The 21601-nt window shown below is 49.6% G+C and overlaps 1 protein-coding gene across 1 annotated transcript in view; it reads right to left on the bottom strand.

Moving 5' to 3' along the window:
- FER1L5 (fer-1 like family member 5) overlaps positions 1–21601 on the bottom strand; it is a 63927-nt gene that overhangs the window by 9306 nt on the left and 33020 nt on the right. Inside the window, exons 21-34 of the mRNA XM_035001691.1 lie at positions 9109–9233; positions 8132–8232; positions 7319–7496; positions 7086–7241; positions 5787–5918; positions 4439–4602; positions 4002–4116; positions 3274–3376; positions 2495–2679; positions 2260–2412; positions 1899–2043; positions 1701–1778; positions 680–861; positions 297–473 (exon numbers count right to left, since the gene is read on the bottom strand). Of these exons, the coding sequence (XP_034857582.1) occupies positions 297–473; positions 680–861; positions 1701–1778; positions 1899–2043; positions 2260–2412; positions 2495–2679; positions 3274–3376; positions 4002–4116; positions 4439–4602; positions 5787–5918; positions 7086–7241; positions 7319–7496; positions 8132–8232; positions 9109–9233 (1994 nt within the window). The remainder of the gene's footprint in view (positions 1–296; positions 474–679; positions 862–1700; positions 1779–1898; positions 2044–2259; positions 2413–2494; positions 2680–3273; positions 3377–4001; positions 4117–4438; positions 4603–5786; positions 5919–7085; positions 7242–7318; positions 7497–8131; positions 8233–9108; positions 9234–21601) is intronic.

The following is a 21601-nucleotide window of genomic DNA, read 5'->3' as shown; positions in this document are numbered from 1 at the left end:
AGCAGGGAGCATGAGGCCCTAGTGGGCTCGTCCTCCTACTCCCCACCCCCAAATCAAGTCCCTCGCAGGGCTCCAGGGAGGAGGCTCCGGAGCCCTGCGGGCGGCAGCAGGCAGGGCGGTTAGGGAGAGCCTGGGCAGGCCGGCATCCCCAAGCCCAGCGTGCTGGCTCCCAGGCCCCAGGCCTTCCCTGAGGGGATGGAGTTGGGGACTGCTGCTGGTGGGAACTTGAGGCAGGGGAGTGGGGCAGGGCGGCACCCCCGCCCCCCTGCCCCCAGCACCGCAGCCGCCAGCCGGGCCTTCCCTCCCGGTACCTCAGTCTCGAGGATCAGCTCACAGGACACCAGGATCTCGCCTTCTTTCTCCCCTAGCAATTTTACAAGGGGGTGCCACCTCAGAGGGGGCAGGGTCCGTGTTTGGACATCCAGCCAGACCACCGGGGACCACGTGCTCCGGGCCCACAAGCTCTCCTTTCCCTGTAGGGAAGGGGAAGTTCACCAGACACGGAGGCCAAGCTGCCGGGGTCCTGGCCCCTCCCCTGGGATGCTGACAGCTCTCAGATACAGGCTGGCATTTATGTCGCCGTGATGCTCTCTGTGAATCAGGCCCCACTGGAGCACTTGTGGTGTATTCTCCTCTAAAATAAAAACTCAGCCACTCTGCCCGCTCCAGCCCGCTGTACCTGGGAGTCCTGCTGCCACAGTTCCAACACCACGAGTGGGGGGCTTGCTTTGGTGTCTTCGGGGTTCTCGTACAGAAGAAGGTGCTGGAAAATGAGCGTCTGGGCCCACGTGGGGGCCGCAGAGCTCTTCAGGGTTTGGGTGCACTGGCTATGGTTCAAGAAGACCAACCGAATGAAGGGCACTGTGGGGTGGGCAGAAGGAGAGGAGAGGGTCCTGCCGCTGAGCTATCAAGCGAGGCGCTCCCCCCGGCAGCTGCCACCAACCACTGGACCAGAGAGATCCAGGCAAGCCCAGGCTGGGCAACCACAGCCACTGCCCAGAAGGCCACCTCAGCGCAAGCTGCAGGCCAACGGCCGTGGGACCATTGGTTCCATCCACATCTCTCTGACACCACCTGGTTGAGGTCTGGGGGTGCCAGGGGTGGAGGCCCCAGGGCTCCTCTGGAGGAGTTCTGAGGAGCAGCTACACGTGCCTGCCCTTCCACAGCATCAGCGAGTGGCTGTGACACACAAGTGTCAGGGGACATCATGTGGCCTTCTCAATGTGGACGCTGACGCCCAGTGGACACAGCTCCCGGCCGACACCCGCTGCCCTGGCTCGGAGCCTCACCCGGCCACCTGCTCCTTACAAACAGGGCTACCCATAGGAGCACACGACTCTCCTAAAACCTTCACGGGCCCTCCTCTCCACCTCTCATCTTCTGACACAAGGGACATGCGGTCCCAGTGTGTGTCACCGTTTCTTTTGTCTTCCTGTCTCATCAGTACTCTGCCAGAAAACTTCTTCCCTCTTCACCGCCAGGGTGAAGCCTCCCCAACTCCCCCTTCTTGATTCCACAGTGTTGGGCACGCATCTCAGGCACAGCCCTGCCTTATACTCCTTGATTTTATCTTTTCCCCAAGCCAGGGCCCTGAGGGGCTGGGGAGAGGGGCCTGCAGGCTTGCACCCCCTTCCTTGTCATATTCTTTATGCTGCTGGGGTCCCCAGGGGCTTGGGCAGAAAGGGGTGCCTGTTGCCTACCCTGGAATGTCTGGATCTGGTTGGACATTAGGTTCCGGGCCTGGTAGATGTAGCAGAAAAGCTGGTAGTAGTGGGGCTCTGGGTAAGAGAGGAGCCTCGTCCATCAGTTGCCCCCAGGATCCCCACACTGGCCCCTCCCCACAGCCTGCCCTCAGATGCAGGGTCTCTGGGGCCACCAAGCAGACTCTCAAAGCTTACTGTTGAAGATGCAGTAGATGAAGGGTAGGTCATGTAGCTGGGTTTCCTCTGGGGCAGGCCTCCAGGAGCTCCTGATCGTTTTGTCTGGAGCCTGTGTTAGCCTCAAATTCTCTTCCTTCCTAGCCTGCTCTTTCAGATCCATACCCTGTGCCCAGAACATTCTCCCTGAGGCTCTTGCGTGCTTTTCTAGTCTCCGCTAGTGCAGGCCCAGGTCACCTTCCCTTATAGCCTGAGGGTGTGGATCTGGGGCACACACTCCCCCAACCAGGGGTGTCTTCTGCTGTCTGCCACCCCGCAGCTGGGCCCCGGCTCTGGGAGGTGGGGTTGCAAGGAGGAGTCCCCTAGACCACGGAGGCTTTACCAAGGATCCCTCCAGGAGGAATATGGGTGCAATGCCCTTGTCCTTGTTCAGGACCATCCTGCGGTGCCAGCAGCGGCGGCGGAACCGGCTCTGGGGCTGAGGGTTCAGGTGGAACTTGGAGCCGAAGGTGCCATACTCCCAGCCCTCCTCCTCCTTGGCTGGGCTGGGGTGGTGCTGCGGGGAGGGGAGCAGAATGTCACCCTCCCACCATGGCACGGGCTGGGGGTGGGGGGACCCACCCAGGCAGTCCTCTCACCAGCTGCAGGAAGGAGAGGGTCTCCTGCTCCAGGCTCAGCTTCCCATGGTTCCGGCAGCGCAAACGCACCCAGCGCCGCCGGCGGCACGAGTAGTAAGTCTTCTCCACCGAGTTCCAGACCCGGGGTTGGCCCGACGGCTCAATCCCCACTCCGTACTCCCAGCCTGCAGAGGCAGGGCCACGGCCTGTGGGTGCCCAGGTGCCCACGGGCTGGGAGGTGTGGACAGGCCTGAGAGATGGGCCCCAGAAGGCAGGCTAAAGGGGAAATGCTTTCCCTCACGTCCAGGTGTCTCAGGCCCTGAGTTGTGGAAAGGACGGTGTGCTCACGAGGGTGGCTTGGGCCCAACCACCCATCTTACACATGAGGAAGGCGGGGCTCAGAGACGTCCTGTGACCCACACAAGGTCACACAGCCCATATATAGCAGACTCAACGTCTTGAGCCCAGGTCTTCGGGCTTCCAGCCCATCACTCCTTCCCTGGAGCTACTACCTCAGGGGAACCCAGGCTCCGTGACCATTCCGTGACCATTTTCCCCTTTTCTAGAAAGTGCTCAGGAGGCACTTACAACCTGCCCGGTCTGAAAACTGGGGCCCATGTCTATAGAAAGGGTGGAGACCCCACTGTCCAGAGGCTGGGCAACCCCTGGAAATTCAGGCCCATCCCACCTGAGAGCTTGGTTGCTTTGAGGCTGTGGGAAGTGTCAGTCCCTGGCAGCTCCAGGGCCTCCTTCCCTCAGCCCGTGACCAGAGGACTGACCCTCACTGTCCACCGCGTGGTTCAGCTCCACGACCCAGTTCTTCTTAACGTGCCAGCCTTGGGGGCACTTCACATTCTCCCGGGCCTCCACGGGCTCTCCGTTCTGAGGGTGGATAGACAGGGCAGGCCGGGGGCATCTGAGCTGGGAGGCCACCTTCACTCATCTACCGTGGCCATGGTGCCTCCCTACTCGGTGGGGAGTCTGCTTCTCCCTCTCCCTCCGTCCTCCCCCACCCGTGCTCTCTCTCGCGCGCGCACTCTCTCTCAAATAAATAAATAAAATCTTTAAAAAAAAAAAAGATAAAATGAAACAAAATCCAAAGTTCAGTTCCTCAGTCCCACAAGTACATTTCAAGTACTCGATAGGGGGACAGTGCAGACACAGAACATTTCCATCATCACAGAAAGTTCTCTCAGACGGTGTGGGCCTAGACTAGCCCCAGACATTCTCTCCTTCTGGGTAAGCACTACCTTTGGAAGAAGCCTAGGAAGGAAACACTGCCCCCCTACGTTGTTCCTTACAGTCTCGGAAGGCGCCTCTACCGGCCGTCTGAGGATACTAACTCCATCAGTGCGCACTCAGGCTCCTGCGCGGTGTGTGGGGGCAGGGCTCAGAGGGTAACCCGTGGTCTGGTGCTCTTCCCACGGACAACCCAGCTTGCAGGGCACCCACCTGCGTGCACTGCTTGTCCCCCCCGTCCCCCGAGGCAGCTTTAGCCCCTGCTCACCACATCCGTGTTCGGGATGGCTGCCTGCACCCAGGCCCCCGTGGTGTCTCGACGCTGGTTCTCATACACCTCCTCTAGCACCTGGCTCTTGTTGATGTCTACGTCCAGGAGGAGTCTGGGGGCAGTGAGACCCCAAGTTTCCAGCACATCTCCCCAAACTTTCAGGCTCCCGGCTCGTCCTCTGCTGGCCCAGTGTTCCCCTACCTGGCAGCCCTACCTGCTCTGGGCAAGGCTGGGCAGTGGGGCTTGGCATCCAGGGCAGTGTGGTGGGCAGGGCCCTTCGTCTTGGGCACCCCAGTCGCTGGGAGCAGGCCACAGTGGCCACGGGCCCACCTCCCCGGGCTGCGGCTAACTGGTTCTCCCGGGTGAAAAGAACAGTCCACCCAGTGCTGCGTGTCCAGGGGCACACAGGCTCCGGGCCCGCACCCTAGCCTTACCTCCTCTGAGGCTCCACTGTCCACTGCCCCTGCCAGTGCCATCCTTGGGGCACCTGGAAATCCTCCTTGGGGACAGCCTTGTGCCCCATGACGTCTGAGAAGTTGGGGCAGTGGTACAGCCCCTGCTGTCCCCACTGGTCTTTATACTTGGCCTGGTTCTCGTACTGGGGGAGGGGCGGTTGTCAGTGCCTCGCACCGCCCCCCTCCCCGCACTGGGACGTTGGGCCCCTCCTTGGGCCCCCTACTCTGGGCTGCAGGGACCTCTTGGAAGTGTGTTAGGCAAGAAGGGGCCAGGAGCTTATCACAGGCAGCACTTTTCCCCAGCGGCACTCGGTTAGGACAGGAGGATGCTGTTCATCAAATCCTCACCTCAGGCCAGGCCCATGCCTAGGGTTTTATGTGAACTGTTCCCTGTAATCCTCACAGTCCCATTTCACAGGGGGGGAAACTGAGCTCAGAGGTCAACTCTACCCCAGGGTGCTCAGCCACTGAAGGGTAGAGCAGGCAGATGCCTGTGTTAGAGCCTGGGCGGGGGCGGGGCGGGGGGGTTGCTGCAGTGCGCTCCGTCAGCCTTGTCGCTGCTGACTCGGGGAACCCAGTGCTCTCCACCACTTGCCACATCTTTGCTGCCTCTGAGCCTTTTTCCCCACATCCCCCTGCTGGACGTGCAGCCCCTGCTGCCTGCACCTCATCCTAAATCCCCTCTCATCTCACGTCTCCAAGCCCTACGTAGGGGCTGGTTACGCATGTTAGGATATATCCATGCACAGTGTGCAACTTTGGAACCACAAAAATTTATTTTTGACTCAGTAAATTAAAAAGCTGAAAATTCTTAAACTTCTTTCCCTCTGCTCTCGGAGCCTTCTCCTGAGCCACGTCCTCCCCCAGGCAACAAGGGTCATCTTTCCCTCCTCTGGTTCTAGAGGCTGCTCCCCCACCCGCTGCGTCTGTGGTTTTCTGGGAAGATGCCTCACTTCCTGCTCCTCTGAATGTTCCAGGACCCTCCCCCCACAGAACCACCAGACTGGCCTGGAGGACCCCGAGGCAGCTTTAGCCCCCTTGGAGGACCCAGCTGCCATGTTGGCGACGGATGAGACCTCACCTCACATGCCCCGAAGTAACTGGGAGAAACTCCCAGTGAAGCTCCATCAGGGAGAGAGTGACTGGCCCTAAGGGATCACCCAGCTGCCCCTTTTATCACCACGCCTATGGCTTGTCAACATCTGAGGCTGCTCTAGGCTCTGCCACCTCTTTATCAAAGCCCATCGCATAATCGTCAGATTCTCCCCCTTTGGTGCTGGGCTCTGGCAGCCCGGCCTTCCCCCTGCGGCCCCCGGGCGCTGCTCACCGTCTCCGCGTACACGACAACCTCGCCCTGGCGCAGCAGCTGCAGATCCTTGCTGTCCGTGACGTTGCCGAGCCACATGCAGACCCGGAGGTGCGCTGGCAGCGTGTCCTTCTGTCCTTCACCCTCTGGGTACTAAACCAGAGGCAGGGCGACCCCGCAGGGTTGCACGTCCCCCCCGGGGGGCAGGGGCGTGGGTGAGGGAGGGGCACATACACCTGCTCCTTCACACCGAGCCCTGGGTGCTGGGGCTTAAAGTGAACGATAGAGTTCCTGCTTTCCAGAGGGAGTTAATATGCAAATGGTATGCCTGTGACCCCATGCATGACAGAGGCTGGTGGGGTTTGTGGGGAGAGGGGCGGTGCCACCCAGGGAGCCTGGGAAGGCTCCAAAGAGACGTGGTGATGGTGGTGACATTGACAAGGTAAGTGCCAAATGTGCAGGAGACGCTCTGATCCTCACATGGGGGGTGGGGTGGGGGCGCACATCATTTTCACCAGGCCCATTTTATGGAGGAGCAGACTGAGGCCTGGACGTGGTCAAGGGTTGGTCTGGAGTCACACAGACCATTGAGTTGTAGAGCCAGGAGTCAAGTCTCAGTGGTTCTTGCAGGATGAGAAAGACTTCAGCGGGCATAGGAGGGACATTCCACAATGGTGGAAAGGGCCCAGGGCAGGCAGGTTTGGGGGTGGGGAAGCCCAGAATGGCTTGGCTGTTGAGAGTGTGTGGCCCTGAGAAGGTTACTGCAGTGAGAAGGGGCTGGGGCCAGGCCAGGGAGGTTTGGCATTCTCTGGGAAACACTGGGGAACGAAGGACATCTTTAAGAGCAAGGGAGTGTCCCCCACCTGCCTCCTGGGCTGGGGGGAAGGCTGAAAGGAGGGGCTGTCACCAGGGTGGGGGTGCTGGTCAACCAGCCTTATTTATGACCTGCATCTGATATGATGGGCTGGCGCCCAGGCCTTGTAGGCATTAAATATTTGGAAAGTACTCAATCCTGGTTCAGGGGAGAGATGACAAGGGACTGGACCAAGTGTGGTGTGAGGATGACGGAAGAAATGAATTTGAGGAACATTTATGAGGGATGTGGACTTGGCATCAACCACATGATGATGGGCACTGTCCCCTGCCTTTCTCTGGAGACTGTTTCAACCCCATTTCACCTGCTAAAGGGCCCAGGAGAGACACAGTGGGTGTGTCCTCAGGGAGACTCATGGGGGCTGCCCCGAGAGTTCAGGGTTTCTCCCTTGGGGTATTCCTGGGCCCCTTCCTCCCCTGAGGGGTGGGGTGGCCTGGCTTCCCCACCTGCAGGATGAGGGTCTGTGTCTTCCCACAGAACCTGCCGGAGTGCAGAGCCCCTGTTGGGGAGAACAGGACGCTGTGGGCGGGCACCTGTGCGTAGGCCACCCGCTGCTCCTTGGCCATCAGCCAGATCATCACGTCCGGGAGGCTCATCTGGGGCTGTTGAGGCGGGAGGGCGTCAGGCCTGCGTGGCTGTCTTCAAGTCCTCCTCCCCCACCAGTGTGTCCAGCACCCACCTCGGGGAGCACGGCATCGAGGCGGTACAGCCAGTCCTCCACGGTGGCCACCATGTTCCTGGGCTTAACGTCCTTGGCCTTTTGGGCCAGTTCCTGCAGGAGGAGGCTGCGGAGCTGCCACCTCTTCTTGTCCAGCTCGGTGGCTCTGGGCTGATGGGTCATGCAGGGCAGAGGGTGTCTGTGGCCAGGATCAGGAAGGAGGGCGCTGAGCCTCTCTCCGCCTCACCTCACATGACCTCCCGCGCTGCCTTAGGCCAATGTGCACTTCCTAGACTTGAGATCCTGCCCCACCCCTGTTGGCCTGGCCCTTGGGTTCTCATGCGGTGTGCCAGGCCTGTGCTCAAGGAGCTCACTGTGGAGGTGGGTGAGAGCCCTGAGATAGGGGCCAACCAAACCCTGGGGGGTGTGGGGCTGGGAGAGGCCTTATGATGAATCTTCCAGAACAGGCAGTGCCCTGTGGAGGGCCCTGTGGACAGGAGGAGCAGCAGGGAAAAAGCTGCGGGCCAGGATGTGCAGGGCTTGTCAGGATAACAGGGAGAGGTTTGGTTTGGTGGGAGCATCAGGTGTGGGTGTAGGGAGAGCTGGGATGAGGCTAGGTGGGGAGGTCAGGGCCAGTTTCTGGAGGGCCTGAACAGGGGAGGAGAAGCAGCTCTGTGGTTTGGGCTTCGAGCTGGGGAGAGATTGAGTGGAGCTCCTTTCTTGAGGAGGTGGGGGTTGGGGGCTGTTCTATATAGGGTGCTGGTCTGCACCCCCACCCCGTGGGAGCCTGACCTAGCTCAGCCCCAGCCCCAGGGCAGCACGCTCCTCCCCTACTTGCAGTCCTCCACCAGCTCCCTCAGCAGCTTCTCCCACTGGGGGAGCAGAGCGGGGTCCCTTGGATTCCTTATGGACTTCAGGGTGTCCAGATTGGCTTTCTGCTCAGCAGGAGAGAAACAGCAAGTGAGCATGGGGGCTCACCCGGGAGAGGTTATAGGAATGACTGGCCCGAGATGTTATCAGTCAGGACTTGGGGGCCTTTGGGGTAACCCAAGGATGTCAGTCCAAGGCAATTACATGCCCTTGCAAGGCGAGGATCCCCACACACCCTCTCCACTACCCAACAGAATAAGTGGCAGGAAGGAACCAGGATAGGGCAGAACTGTAAGGGGTAGAGTTTTGACCCAGGGCTTCTCTTCTGTAGGTGCAAAAAAGTCATATCTAAGGTGGAGGCACCATGTGGCACTCCTGCCTAAAAATGTTCAGTGACTTCCCTCCTTAGCAGATGCATAAGACCTTTTGTGATCTGACCTCTTCCAGTTTCTCTGGCTTTATTTCCACATCACCTCCATGCCCTTGCTGTCCTGGAACTTCATGTCACCATGGCTTTGCCAACTCTGCACTCCCTTCTCTGCACCCCCACCACGCCCCCAGCAGACTCATTCTTCAAGACTCTGCTCAAATGTCACCTCCTTTTCAAACACCTCCTCTGCTTATCCTCTCTTCAGCTCCCCTCCCCCATCCCCAATCTCGCTGCCCCCCATGGCTCTGGGTACTGGTTCTGGATAGTGGATCTCCAGCCCTGTGCCCTATAGTAGCTATTTGTATGTCTGACTTCCCAGATGGTGAGGCTAAGGCGCTGTGTTTATTCAGCTTTGGGTCTTCAGTGTCTAGCACAGTGCCTGATGCTTCTGTCTTCACTGGTGTGGAGTGCATGAGTGAACTGAGTGACTGGCTCCCTAGGACTGTGATTTAGTCCCCCAAGCCTCCCATCGGTGGCCTGGCCCACCCCTGCACCCTCCTGTACCACTCACCAGGCGGTCCCGAGTGAAGTGCAGGAGGTTGAGGCAATTCATGCGGAAGCTGACATCTTCCCAGTGGGAGGTCACGGCCACGACTGGCTTGGTGTTGTACCAGGGCACATAATGGTAGATGTTCCCTAAGACACAGACACATGTGTGGGCGTGTCTGAGGGACTCTGGGAGGTCTCCTCTTACTGTGTCCCCTCAGGGGAACTTCCCTGGGCCACTCCGTTCCTCAAGGACACCATCTGCTACTAATCCTGACTGGACCCCTCCCGCCAGAGGGTGGGCTGCTGGCCAATTGAGAACGTATGCACTTTGATGAACATGGTTGGCCTTGTTGAGCATTCATTGTGCTCAGGGTGTCACGTAGCTTTTCAAAGTCCCCATTTTACACATGGGAAAATCCAGGCGGTGAGGGGGTGGTAGTTTGCCCGAGGTGGCTCAGCCAGGTGGTCATAATGCAGGCGTCTAGCTCCAAAGCCCCATGCCCTTAGCCTCAGGCGAGATGCCAAGGCAAGGGGCATGCCTTGAGGTAGGGTCTCCCTTTGGGGTGGTCTGTGAGACAGAGGAGGAGTGGGCTCCAGGCTTAGGGGGAGACCCAGGGTTTGGTTGGGGTGGGCAGACGTTTAACATGAAGGGCCTGCCAGGACAGAGGCGCAGCGTCAGGAGAGCAAGGATGGATACAAACCGGTGATTGGCTTGGCAAACTAGGTTCCCAGGGCATGCTCCTTATTGAAATGAGGGGGGAAGCTAGATGAAACATAAGTTCATTTTTAAATTTTTCTGAGTTGTAGTGCTGACTTGATATAAGGAAAGAAATCCACAGAAGCCGAAATAAAGTAAAAGCAGAAAGTCTGTGAGGCAAGCGAAAGCAAAGCTGACTTTTGCCCGCTAAGTTTCTGGCAAATCTTGGAGAACTTGTGCTTCTCTTTGGCAAGGGCCAGGGCAGGGGGCTCAGCGGAGAAAGTCTAGCACTGCCCACGGTGAGCAGTCTCACAGGAGACCCTGTGTATTATGGGTTGAACTGTGCCCCCTATAAAGCTATGCTGAAGTCCTAACCCCACTACCTCAGAATGTGACCTTATCTGGCAATAGGGTCATTGCAACTGTAATTAGTCAAGATGAGGCCATACTGGAGTAGGTTAGAGCCTTAACACAATACAGGCGTTCTTATAAGAAGAGGAGAGGGATACAGAGAGAGGACAGCCATGTGAAGACACAGGGACAGAGGGAGCATACCACGTGAAGACAGAGGCAGAGGTGGAGTGCTGTGTCTACATGGCAAGGAGCACCAGAGATTGTAGGCCATCAGCAGAAGCTGGGAGAGAGGCTCAGATCTATGAGAAGGAACCAACCCTGGGGCACCTGGCTGGCTCAGTCAGTAGAGCGTGCGACTCTTGATCTCGGGTTGTAGGTTGGAGCCCCATGTTGGGTGTAGAGGTTACTTAAAAATAAAATCTTTAATCCAAAATCTATAAAGAACTTATCAAACTCAACACCCAAAGAACAAATAATCCAATCAAGAAATGGGCAGAAGACATGAACAGACATTTCTGCAAAGAAGACATCCAAATGGGCAACAGACACGTGAAAAAGTGCTCATCATCACTTGGCATCAGGGAAATACAAATCAAAACCTCAATGAGGGCGCCTGGGTGGCTCAGTTGGTTAAGTGACTGCCTTCGGCTCAGGTCATGATCCTGGAGTCCTGGGATCGAGTCCCGCATCAGGCTCCCTGCTCGGCGGGGAGTCTGCTTCTCCCTCTGACCCTCCTCCCTCTCATGCTCTCTGTCTCTCATTCTCTCTGTCTCAAATAAATAAATAAAATTAAAAAAAAAAAAAAAACCTCAATGAGATACCACCTCACACCAGTAAGAATGGCTAAAATTAACAAGTCAGGAAATGACAGATGTTGGTGAAGATGCTGAGAAAGGGGAACCCTCCTACACTGTTGGTGGGAATGCAAGCTGGTGCAGCTGCTCTGGAAAACAGTATGGAGGTTCCTCAAAAAGTTGAAAATAGAGCTACCATACGATCCAACAATTGCACTACTGGGTATTTACCCCAAAGATGCAAATGCAGTGATCTGAAGGGGCACATGCACCCCAGTGTTTATAGCAGCAATGTCCACAATAGCCAAACTGTGGAAAGAGTTTAGATGTCCATCAACAGATGAATGGATAAAGAAGATGTGATGTATATATACAATGGAATATTATGCAGCCATCAAAAAAAAAATGAAATCTTGCCATTTGCAACAACGTGGATAGAACTAGAGGGTATTACGCTAAGCAAAATAAGTTAATCAGAGAAAGACAAGTATCATATGACCTCACTGATATGAGGAATTTGAGAAACAAGACAGAGGATCATAGGGGAAGGGAGGGAAAAATGAAACAAAACAAAACCAGAGAGGGAGACAAACCAGAAGAGACTCTTAATCTCAGGAAACAAACTGAGGGTTGCTCAAGTGGAGCGGGGTGAGAGGGATGGGGTGGCTGGGTGATGGACACTGGGGAGGGTAGGTACTTTGGTGAGCACTGTGAATTGTGTAAGACTGATGAATCACAGACCTGTACCCCTGAATCAAATAATATATTATATGTTAATAAAAAAATAAAATCTTTAAAAAATTAAAAAAATAATAAAATAAAAAAGAAGAAACCAACCCAGCCAACACCTTGACTTTGGACTTCTAGCTTCCAGAGCTGTGAAAGAATAAGTCTCTGTTGTTCTAAGCCACCCAGTTTGTGGTGCTTTGTTAGGGCAGCCCTAGCAAATGAATCTGCCATTCAAAGCTGGCACTCCAAAACCTAAACCTTCAGTCGATGAGAAATAATCCACCACACAGAAGGCAACAGTGAAGAAACCAGCCCATCTCTGGCATGGCTCTGGGTAGAGAGAGCAGGAAATTCTCCTGAACATTTGTAACTGCAAATGGAGCCCCATGCAGGTTGTATTCTGCATTCATATCACCCGTGTAGTCTGGAGAAAATTTAAAATGGTCTTTGGTTGGCAGTGTCCCAGGTAACTGGAGGAAGCAATGAAATCCTCTCTGAAGGATTTAACTTTAGTCTAAAGTCCCAAAGGGGGCACCTGGGTGGCTCAGTCGTTAAGCGTCTGCCTTCGGCTCAGGTCATGATCCCAGGGTCCTGGGATCGAGTCCCACATCGGGCTCCCTGTTCGGCGGGAGGCCTGCTTCTCCCTCTCCCACTCCCCCTGATTGTGTTCCTGCTCTTGCTATCTCTCTCTGTCAAATAAATAAATAAAATCTTAAAAAAAAAAAAAAAGTCCCAAAGGTTTCCTTCAGATAAAGTTCCAAGAAAATGAGCAGCTCAGAACCAAGACACATACTCTCTAGCCCCGCAGCTCTGTTTCCAGGTACACACCCAACCGAAAGGTGTCACAGCATTATCCAAAGACATGTCATAAAACGTTCATGGCAGCATTATTCGTAATAGTCCAAAACTGGAAACCACCAAAATCTCCCTCAGTAGTAGAAGGGAAAAATAAATTATGGTATATTTGCCCAATGGAATACTACACAGCAACGAGAATGAGCTAAGGCCATGCCCAACAACATCTAGGTTTGTGTTTCCATTTCACAAAATGGTAGGCAAAAAGAAACCAGACACGGGGCACCTGGGTGGCTCAGTCGCTAAGCGTCTGCCTTCGGCTCAGGTCATGATCCCAGGGTCCTGGGATCGAGCCCCACATCAGGCTCCCTGCTCAGCAGGGAGTCTGCTTCTCCCTCTCCCTCTGCCTGCCACTCCTTCTGCTTGTGCTCTCTCTGGCAAATAAATAAAATCTTAAAAAAAAAAAAGTACAGGGGCGCCTGGGTGGCTCAGTTGGTTAAGCGTCTGCCTTCAGCTCAGGTCATGATCTCGGGGTCCTGGGATTGAGCCAAGCATGGGCTCACTACTCAGCGGGGAATCTGCTTGTCCTTCCCCTCTGCCCTTCCCCCACTCATGTGCACGTGCATGTGTGCACGCTCTCTCTCTCTCTCTCAAATAAATAAAACCGTAAAAAAAAAGTTTACTTAAGAATGAAAAAAAATAGTGGAGACAAAATACTTAAAATACCGTGTGCCAAATGGTGGAAACTACTATGGAGAGGAATGAAGTGGGGAATAGGGATAAGGAGCTGCCAAAAATTTTAAATAGAGTGGTTACCTAAGGCCCTTCCAAGAAGATCTAGAAGAAATTATGCAGAATATAGCTCAGAGAGATGACAAATATGGAAGAGAGATTTAAAAATATGAAGAACAGAATGAGGAGTCCCACAGAGGATAGAGTGAGTTTGAGGAGGAGCTGTATAAGAGACAAGGGGAAGAAGTAATTGTCGAAGCAAAAATATCTTTTTTTTAAAAAGATTTTATTTATTTATTTGACAGACAGTGAAAACAAGAGAGATCACAGAGGGAGAGGGAGAAGCAGACTCGTCTCTGAGTGGAAAGCCTGATGCGGGACTCGATCCCAGGACCCTGGGATCATGACCTGAGCCGAAGGCAGTCGCTTAACCAACTGAGCCACCCAGGCACCCCACGAAGTGAAAATATCTTATAATTTTCTCGAATCATTGGAAGACACCAGTTTCAGGCTCTGGTACTGAGTGAATCATTAGAATGATAAATAAGCAGAGATCCAGGACTGGGGTTCTCAGATATGAACGTGCGGATACAAGATGGCAATTTTCTTCTTCTACTCTTAGATAGTACACAAAAGCAACACGGAGGAGGAAAACAACTCCATTTTCAGCAAAACAAGGAGACAGATATAATCTGTAGACTCAAAATACACATAAGGACTGCCAAAAGCAACTACGATTGCTGTCCAAAGCTGAAGCAGGAAGGGGTGAAGTGTAATAGAAGTCACCTGTGGGGAAGCTTGGAGCAAGGCAGACAGCTGGGAGCACAGCTTGATGGGAGCAGAGTGCGGAAAGTGCCAGCAAAAATACGCTCCCAGAACGACCTCTGGGCACAGATGAGGAAATGTGAGCTGGCAAAACACAGAAAAAAAGTAGAAGCAAAAACAAAAACACCCTAAAAAGGAAGACAACATAAAAAGAAGCCCAAGGGAGATTAGACCCTGCAGACAACTCAGGGAGAGGCACAGAAATAAGGATAGAAATAAGAAAAGTGACCAAAATAAAATGGAAATAGAGAGTCACAAAGGATCAGGGAAAAGCTGATGGATAAAGAAAACCAAGGAAAACTGTTAAGCCCAAAAATGGGGCCCCTAAAGTAGAAAACCTACACCATGGCACAGAATATTTAAAAATATAATTTAAGAAAACCCACATGGGAAAGAGATAGTCTTTTAAACAAATGGTGCTTGAAGAATTGAACTATTCATATACAAATTAATTCAAAATGGATCATACAGCTAAATATAAGAACTAAAACTGTAAAACTTTTTGAAGATAGGAGAAAAATATTCATGACCTTGGGTTAGGCAAAGAGATCTTAGATATAACACCATAAAAGAAAAAAAGTTGTATTTCATCTTAATTTAAAATGTTCGCACTTCAAAGACACCATTAAGAAAATGAAAAGACGAGCCACAGACTATTTGCAAATCATATAGCTGATAAAATACTTGTATCCAGCATATATAAAGAACTCTTACCCCCCCATAATAAGACAGACAACCCAATTTAAAAACTGTGAAAAAAATTATACCACCAAATAAATTATTAACAAAATAAAAGAAGATTTGAATCTACCCATGAAAGAGTACAACACGTGCCAGGGACAACTGACCCCAAAGGATCAACACTTCAACATATCCTGGTGAAGTTAGTAGACTTGCAAGATAAAGGATATTTGGGCAGCTGGACAGAAAGATCAAGAGATTTACAAAGAAAAAATATCAGAAAGAGATAAGGTATTGGTTATGAAACTTTAAGAAGCCACAAACTTCTAGAGCAAAACATGAGAGAATTTCTTCATATATTTGGAGTGGAAAGGACTTTTCTAATTATGACTCAAAAGCCAGAAGCCATAAAAGTAGTTTTGAGTACACTAAAAAAAAAAGTCTTCATGGGAAAAAAAATCCCAAACATCATAGACAAAGATAGGAGACAAATATGGGAAATATACTTACAGCTCACATCATAAGGGCCTAATCTCCCTCAAATATGAAGTGTCCTAGAAATCAATAAGAAAATGACTAGTATCTCAAGAGAATAAAAGAGAAAATTACATGAACAGGCAATTAAAGAAAGGGAAATATAAATGACTTTTAAACATACGAAAAGATACCCAACCTCATTTATAATGAGAGAAATACAAATTAAAACTACACTGAAATACCATTTTTCACTTACCAGACTGATATAAATCCAGAAGTTTATACCAGATTTTGACGAGGCTCTCAGACGTTGCTGGTGGAGTGTTGAGTGGTACAACATTTATGGAGGATTATCAGTCAGGGTACAGCCAGAAAAAGACAAAGACCATGGTAGATATTTGACATAGAGGGATTTAATAGAGAAGATGTGTTGAAAGGGAAAGTGAGGGGGCACCTGGGTGGCTCAGTCGGTTAAGCGTCCAACTGGATCTCAGCTCAGGTCTTGATCTCAGGGTCGTGAGTTCAAGCCCTGTTCTGGGTTCCGTGCTGACCCTACCTAAAATAAAAAGGTGGGGTAGGGAAGTGAGCTTCCTCAGAGATTAGTAACAGGAGGAAGCAACTACTGTTTCTAGGGGCTGGGGAACAAAAGTCAGGCAGTGGTGTGCCCAGAGACAGGCACACCATCAGAGCTGTGCTATCGAGGCAGCTGCACAGGATGCTGGAGCCACCAAGAAGGTGACGCCCAACCAGCAGTTGCACTGCAGGGGAGCTGCTTGGCCGAGGCTGGAGCCATGGAGGAGTGGCCAGCAAAAGCTGGGATCTCTGAAGGCATGTAGCTACTTCCAGAGATGCCTCCTGAATCGGTGGCAGGAAGGAGGGAGAATGAGAGGCAGAGAGGCGGAGTGAAGAGGTGGGGAGATAGAATAGAATGACAGCATCTGCCCTTTTATCAGCTGGCATGGGAAGGTGGGAAATGTAGTTTGCAGGTGTTCGGCCCTGAGATATTAAATAGAGCAAGGAAGGGCAAGAATGAACCATGATCTAGAGCAGAGCATTCAGTCTCTCCTTGCTGGAGATGCTGAGAGCAAACAAGAAAATGATCAGCACAGGGGTGCCTGGGTGGCTCAGTCGTTAAGCGTCTGCCTTCGGCTCAGGTCATGATCCCAGGGTCCTGGGATCGAGCCCCGCATTGGGCTCCCTGCTCAGTGGGAAGCCTGCTTCTCCCTCTCCCACTCCCCCTGCTTGTGTTCCCTCTCTCACTGTCTCTGTCAAATAAATAAATAAAATATTAAAAAAAAAATGATCAGCACAGAGGACAGTTTTGCAGTATCTGCCAAGATGCAAATACACTTTGACCAATTCCACTTTTTTTTTTTTTTAAGACTTTATTTATTTGTCAGAGAGAGAGAGCAAGCACAAGCAGGGGGAACTACAGGCAGAGGCAGAGGGAGAAGCAGACTTCCCGCCAAGCAGGGAGCCCGATGTGTGGCTCGATCCCAGGACCCTGGGATCATGACCTGAGCTGAAGGCAGATGCTTAACCGACTGAGCCACCCAGGCGTCCTTGACCAATTCCACTTTGAAATTACTTATGCAAGACTCTATCTTGACACCATTACTTGTAATAGTAAAAGACTGGGAAAGTTTGTGCAGACTTATCAAAAGAAAAGAAGGTGCATGTGTACACACACACAAGCCCCCCTCCAAAGAATAATATAAGGGCGGCCATTTTTAGATATTGCTGAGATAAATAGATAACAGCAAGAAACTATGGCGGAGGGGCGCCTGGGTGGCTCAGTCGTTAAGCATCTGCCTTTGGCTCAGGTCATGATCCCAGCGTTCTGGGATTGAGCCCTGCATGGGGCTCCCTGCTCAGCGGGGAATCTGTTTCTCCCTCTCCCTCTGCCTTTCCCCCTGCTCCTCATGCTCTCTCTCTCTAAAATAAAAATAAATAAAATCTTAAAAAAAAGACACTATGGTGGAAAATAGTTTGATGGTTCCTCAAAAAGTTAAAAAGAATTACTATGTGATGCAGTGATTCCACTCCTAGGCATATACCACAAATAATTAAAAACAGGGACTCAAACAGGTATGTGTACACTGATGGTCATAAGTAGCATTATTCACAACAGCCAAAAGGTGGAAACAACCCAAGTGTCCATCCACAGATGCACGGATATACAAAATATGATACGTACATGCAATGGGATATCATTCAGCCGTAAAAAGGAATGCAGTTCTGACACATGCTGTCAGATGGATGAACCTTGAAAACATTATGCTAAGTAAAATAAGCCAGAGGCAAAGGACACATATTACATGATTCCACATATATGAGGTATAGGCAAATTCAGAAAGACAAAAAGTAGAATAGAGGATTCCAGGGGACAATGGAATTTATTGTCTAACGGGTAGAGTTTCTGTTTGGGATGATGAAATCACTCTAGAAATAGAGGTGGTAGTTACACAACATGGTGAATGTACTTAATTCCACTGAACTGTACGTTTAAAAATGGCTAAAATGATATATTTTATGTTATGTCTATTTTGCTACAATAAAAAAATTTTAAAGATACTATGAACAATTTTATGCTGCAAATGTGAAAACTTCAATGAAATTTATAAATTCCTAGATGAGTTAAACCTACCAAAATTGACTTAAAAAAATAAATAGAAAAGCTGACTAATTAAAATAAATCCATATTTAAATCGCTGCATTAAAAAACCCACCAGGCTTATATTTAGAGGTGAGCCCTATCAAACTTTCAAGGAACAGATGATTACAGTCTTACCCAAATACTCACAGCAAGTAAAAAGAGGAAATGGTCCTCAATTTCATGAGGCTAGCATAACTTTGATATAAAACCAAATGAGGACATTATAAGAAAGAAAATTACAGATTCATCTTGTTCATACAGATGCAAAAATCCTAAACAAAATATTAGCAAACCAACTCTAGAATGTATAACAAAGGTGAAAACCCAATTATACTATTGTAATTGCACTTTATATTATATGTAACAATTATATGTGAATATATGTAATATATTATCATATGTGAAGTGATTATAATATTAACTCAAGGTAGACTATAACAGGTTAAAGATCAGTATTTCAATCCCTTGAGCAACCACTACAACTAATCCACAGAAGCAGAGCCCGTAGAGGAGGCAGACTGCAATACTAAAAACAAAACGAAACACAGAAAAAAACACTGGATTAGAACAAAAGAAGACAGGAAAATTCCAGCAGGCTTTTTGTAGAAACTATCGAGCGATGCTAAAATTCACATGAAAATGCAAAGGAACCAGAATAGCCAGAAATTGTATTATTTTGTTAAAGAACAACAAAATTGGAGGACTTACACTACCTGATTTCAAGACTTGCTTTAGAGCTATAGTAATCAAGATGGTGTGATATCGGCATTAAAGATAGACAAACAGATCAATGGAACAGAATAGAGATTCTAGGGGTGCCTGGGTGGCTCAGTTGGTTGAGCGTCTAACTCTGGACTTCGGCTCAGGGTGGTGAGATCGAGCCCCGCACTGGGCTCTGTCCTCAGCACAGAGTCGGCCTGTCCCTCTCCCTCTGCTCCTCTCCTCCACCTCTTAAATAAATAAAATCTTTTTCAAAAAGAGATTCTAGGGCGCCTGGGTGGCTCAGTTGTTAAGCGTCTGCCTTCGGCTCACGTCATGATCCTGGGGTCCTGGGGTCCTGGGACCGAGCCCCACGTCGGGCTCCCTGCTGGGCAGGAAGCCTGCTTCTCCCTCTCCTGCTCCCCCTGCTTGTGTTCTCTCTCTCTCTGTCAAATAAATAAATAAAATCTTTAAAAAAATTTTTTTTAAATTATAAAGCTTGTAGAATGAAACACAGGAGAGTATCTTTACGATCTTGGGGTAGACAGTATTTCTTGGACCAAATAATGTACTACTATAAAAGAAAAGATAATCAACAAATTTGATTTCATCAAAATTAGAATTAATTAATTAATTTTTAAGTAATCTCTACACCCAATATGGGACTCAAACTCACAACCCCGAGATCAAGAGTTGCATGCTCTTGCGACTGAGCCAGCCAGGCGCTCCTCAAAATTAGTATTTCCTTTATCAAAATTAGAAACTTTTGATCTTCAAAAGACACTGTTTGGAAATTGAAAAGTCAAGCCACAGAGTGGAAAATATTAGCAAAACAGATTTGACAAAGGACTTGTATCCAAAATGTAAAAGAACTGGAATGCTACATAATAAGATAAACAACTCATTGAAAGACTGGCAAAAAACTTGAGCAGTGCCTTCACTATAGAAATATATGTGAGCATGAAAAGATGCTCAGGATCACTACTGATTAGAGAAATGGAAATTAAAATTACAATTACGGACAATGTCATACTCACTAGAATGACTCAAATGAAAAAGACCAACAATACCAAAGTTGGCAAGGATGTGGGGCAAGTACCAATCTCAAACACTGCTGTGCGGGTGTAAAATGGTACAAATACTTTGGAAGATTGTTAGCTATTTCCTTTAAAACCCAAATTTTGGGGTGCCTGGGTGGCTCAGTTGGTTAAGCATCTGCCCTCAGCTCAGGTCATAATCCCAGGGTCCTGGGATCAAGCCCTGGTCGGGCTCTCTGCTCAGTGGGAGTCTGTTTCTCCCTCTCCCTGCTGCTCCCCCTGCTTGTACTCTCGCTCTCTGTGTCAAATAAATAAATAAATAAATAAAAATAAAACCTAAATTCCACTCTGAGGTATGTACTCAAGAGAAATGCAAGCACCTGTCCATAGAGAGACTTATACAAGAAAGGTCACAGCAGCTTTATTCATAATACTCCAAAAGTTGAATCAATCTAAATGTCCATGAACAGGAGGATGGGTAAATAAACCGTCATATCCACATAATGAAGTACTATCAGAAATAAAGAGGAACAAAACACTTATCCATGAAACAACATGGGTGAATTCCTAAAACGTTCTACTGAGCCAAAGAAGCTGTAGAAAAAGAAAGAATCATATGTCTGATTTCATTTACATGAAGTTGTAGGAAAAGTAAAACAAATCTATAGCGATAGACAACACAACAATGACTGACCCCAGGGACTGGGGAGACTGACTGAAAGGGGGCAAATGGCAGCTTTCTGGGGTGATGGAACTTTCTTCCCCTGGTGGTTACATGGGTGTATTTCCAAAATTCATCAAACTGTACACTTAAAATATGTGCATTTTATTGTTTGCAAATAAGACCTTAATAAAAAGAAATAAAAAGTTGTCATTAAGATGAAGGTGAAAAGCCCCAAACTCAGGGAAGGTATTTACGATACACCCATCTAACAAAAGATCATTCCCAGAAAAAATAATATGCAAGCCAGTAAGCAAAAGACAGCCAGATAGGGGCACCTGGGTGGCTCAGTCATTAAGCGACTCCCTTCTGCTCAGGTCATGATCCCAGGGTCCTGGGATCGAGCCCCGCATTGGGCTCCCTGCTCTGTAGGAAGCCTGCTTCTCCCTCTCCCACTCCCCCTGCTTGTGTTCCCTCTCTCTGCCAAATAAACAAATAAATAAATCTTAAAAAAAAAAAGACAGCCAAATAGAATGATGGATAAAATATATTGATAGGCTTTTTTTTTTTAAAGATTTTATTTATTTATTTGAGAGAGAGAGAATGAGAGAGAGAGAGAACACATGTGAAGGTGGAGGGTCAGAGGGAAAAGCAGACTCCCCGCTGAGCAGGGAGCCTGATGCGGGACTCGATCCTGGGACTCCAGGATCATGACCTGAGCTGAAGGCAGTCGCTTTACCAACTGAGCCACCCAGGGGCCCCATATTGATAGGCTTTTTATAGATGAGAAAAAACAAAAGTTTGTAAACATATGAAAAGATGCCCAACCTCCATTTGTAATCAGGAGAATATATATCAAGATCTTACAAGATACCATCTTACATCCAGCACTGGCAAAAATTAAAAGGCTGGGCAACATCAAGTACTGGTGAGAAGGAAGAGCAAAAGAAATTCTCATATTGAGCTGATGAGAGTGTAATTTGGTATAATTTCTTTTGCTTTGAATTCCTCTTTCACTTCAGGGTATATAATTTAGAAGAAGTCTTGCACTTGAGACCAGGAGACATGAACGAGAATGTTTATAACACAATTATTATAGTAGGAAAAAAAGATAAGTCCCAAGTGTCTACATATACCACATAATTGGTGCTATAATCATACAGCAGAATATATACAGAAGTGAAAATGAACTTCAGCTACACGTACCAACATAAAAAAAACCTAATATTGAGGAAAAGATGGAAAACAGATGAATTCAGACTGAAAAGTTCCATTTGTATAAAATGCAAAAAATAGTATGCTGTTTAGGGTTGCATACATTGATGGTAAAAATTAAAAAGTAAAGGAAGGGAGTAATTACCATGAGGGTCAGGACTGT

The sequence above is a fragment of the Mirounga leonina genome, unplaced genomic scaffold, assembly GCF_011800145.1.
Source record: "Mirounga leonina isolate KUSES-001 unplaced genomic scaffold, KU_Mleo_1.0 Mir_125, whole genome shotgun sequence".
NCBI lineage: Eukaryota > Metazoa > Chordata > Mammalia > Carnivora > Phocidae > Mirounga > Mirounga leonina.
The sequence above is the reverse complement of the archived record's forward strand: the minus strand, read 5'-3'. Positions and strand labels throughout refer to the sequence as shown.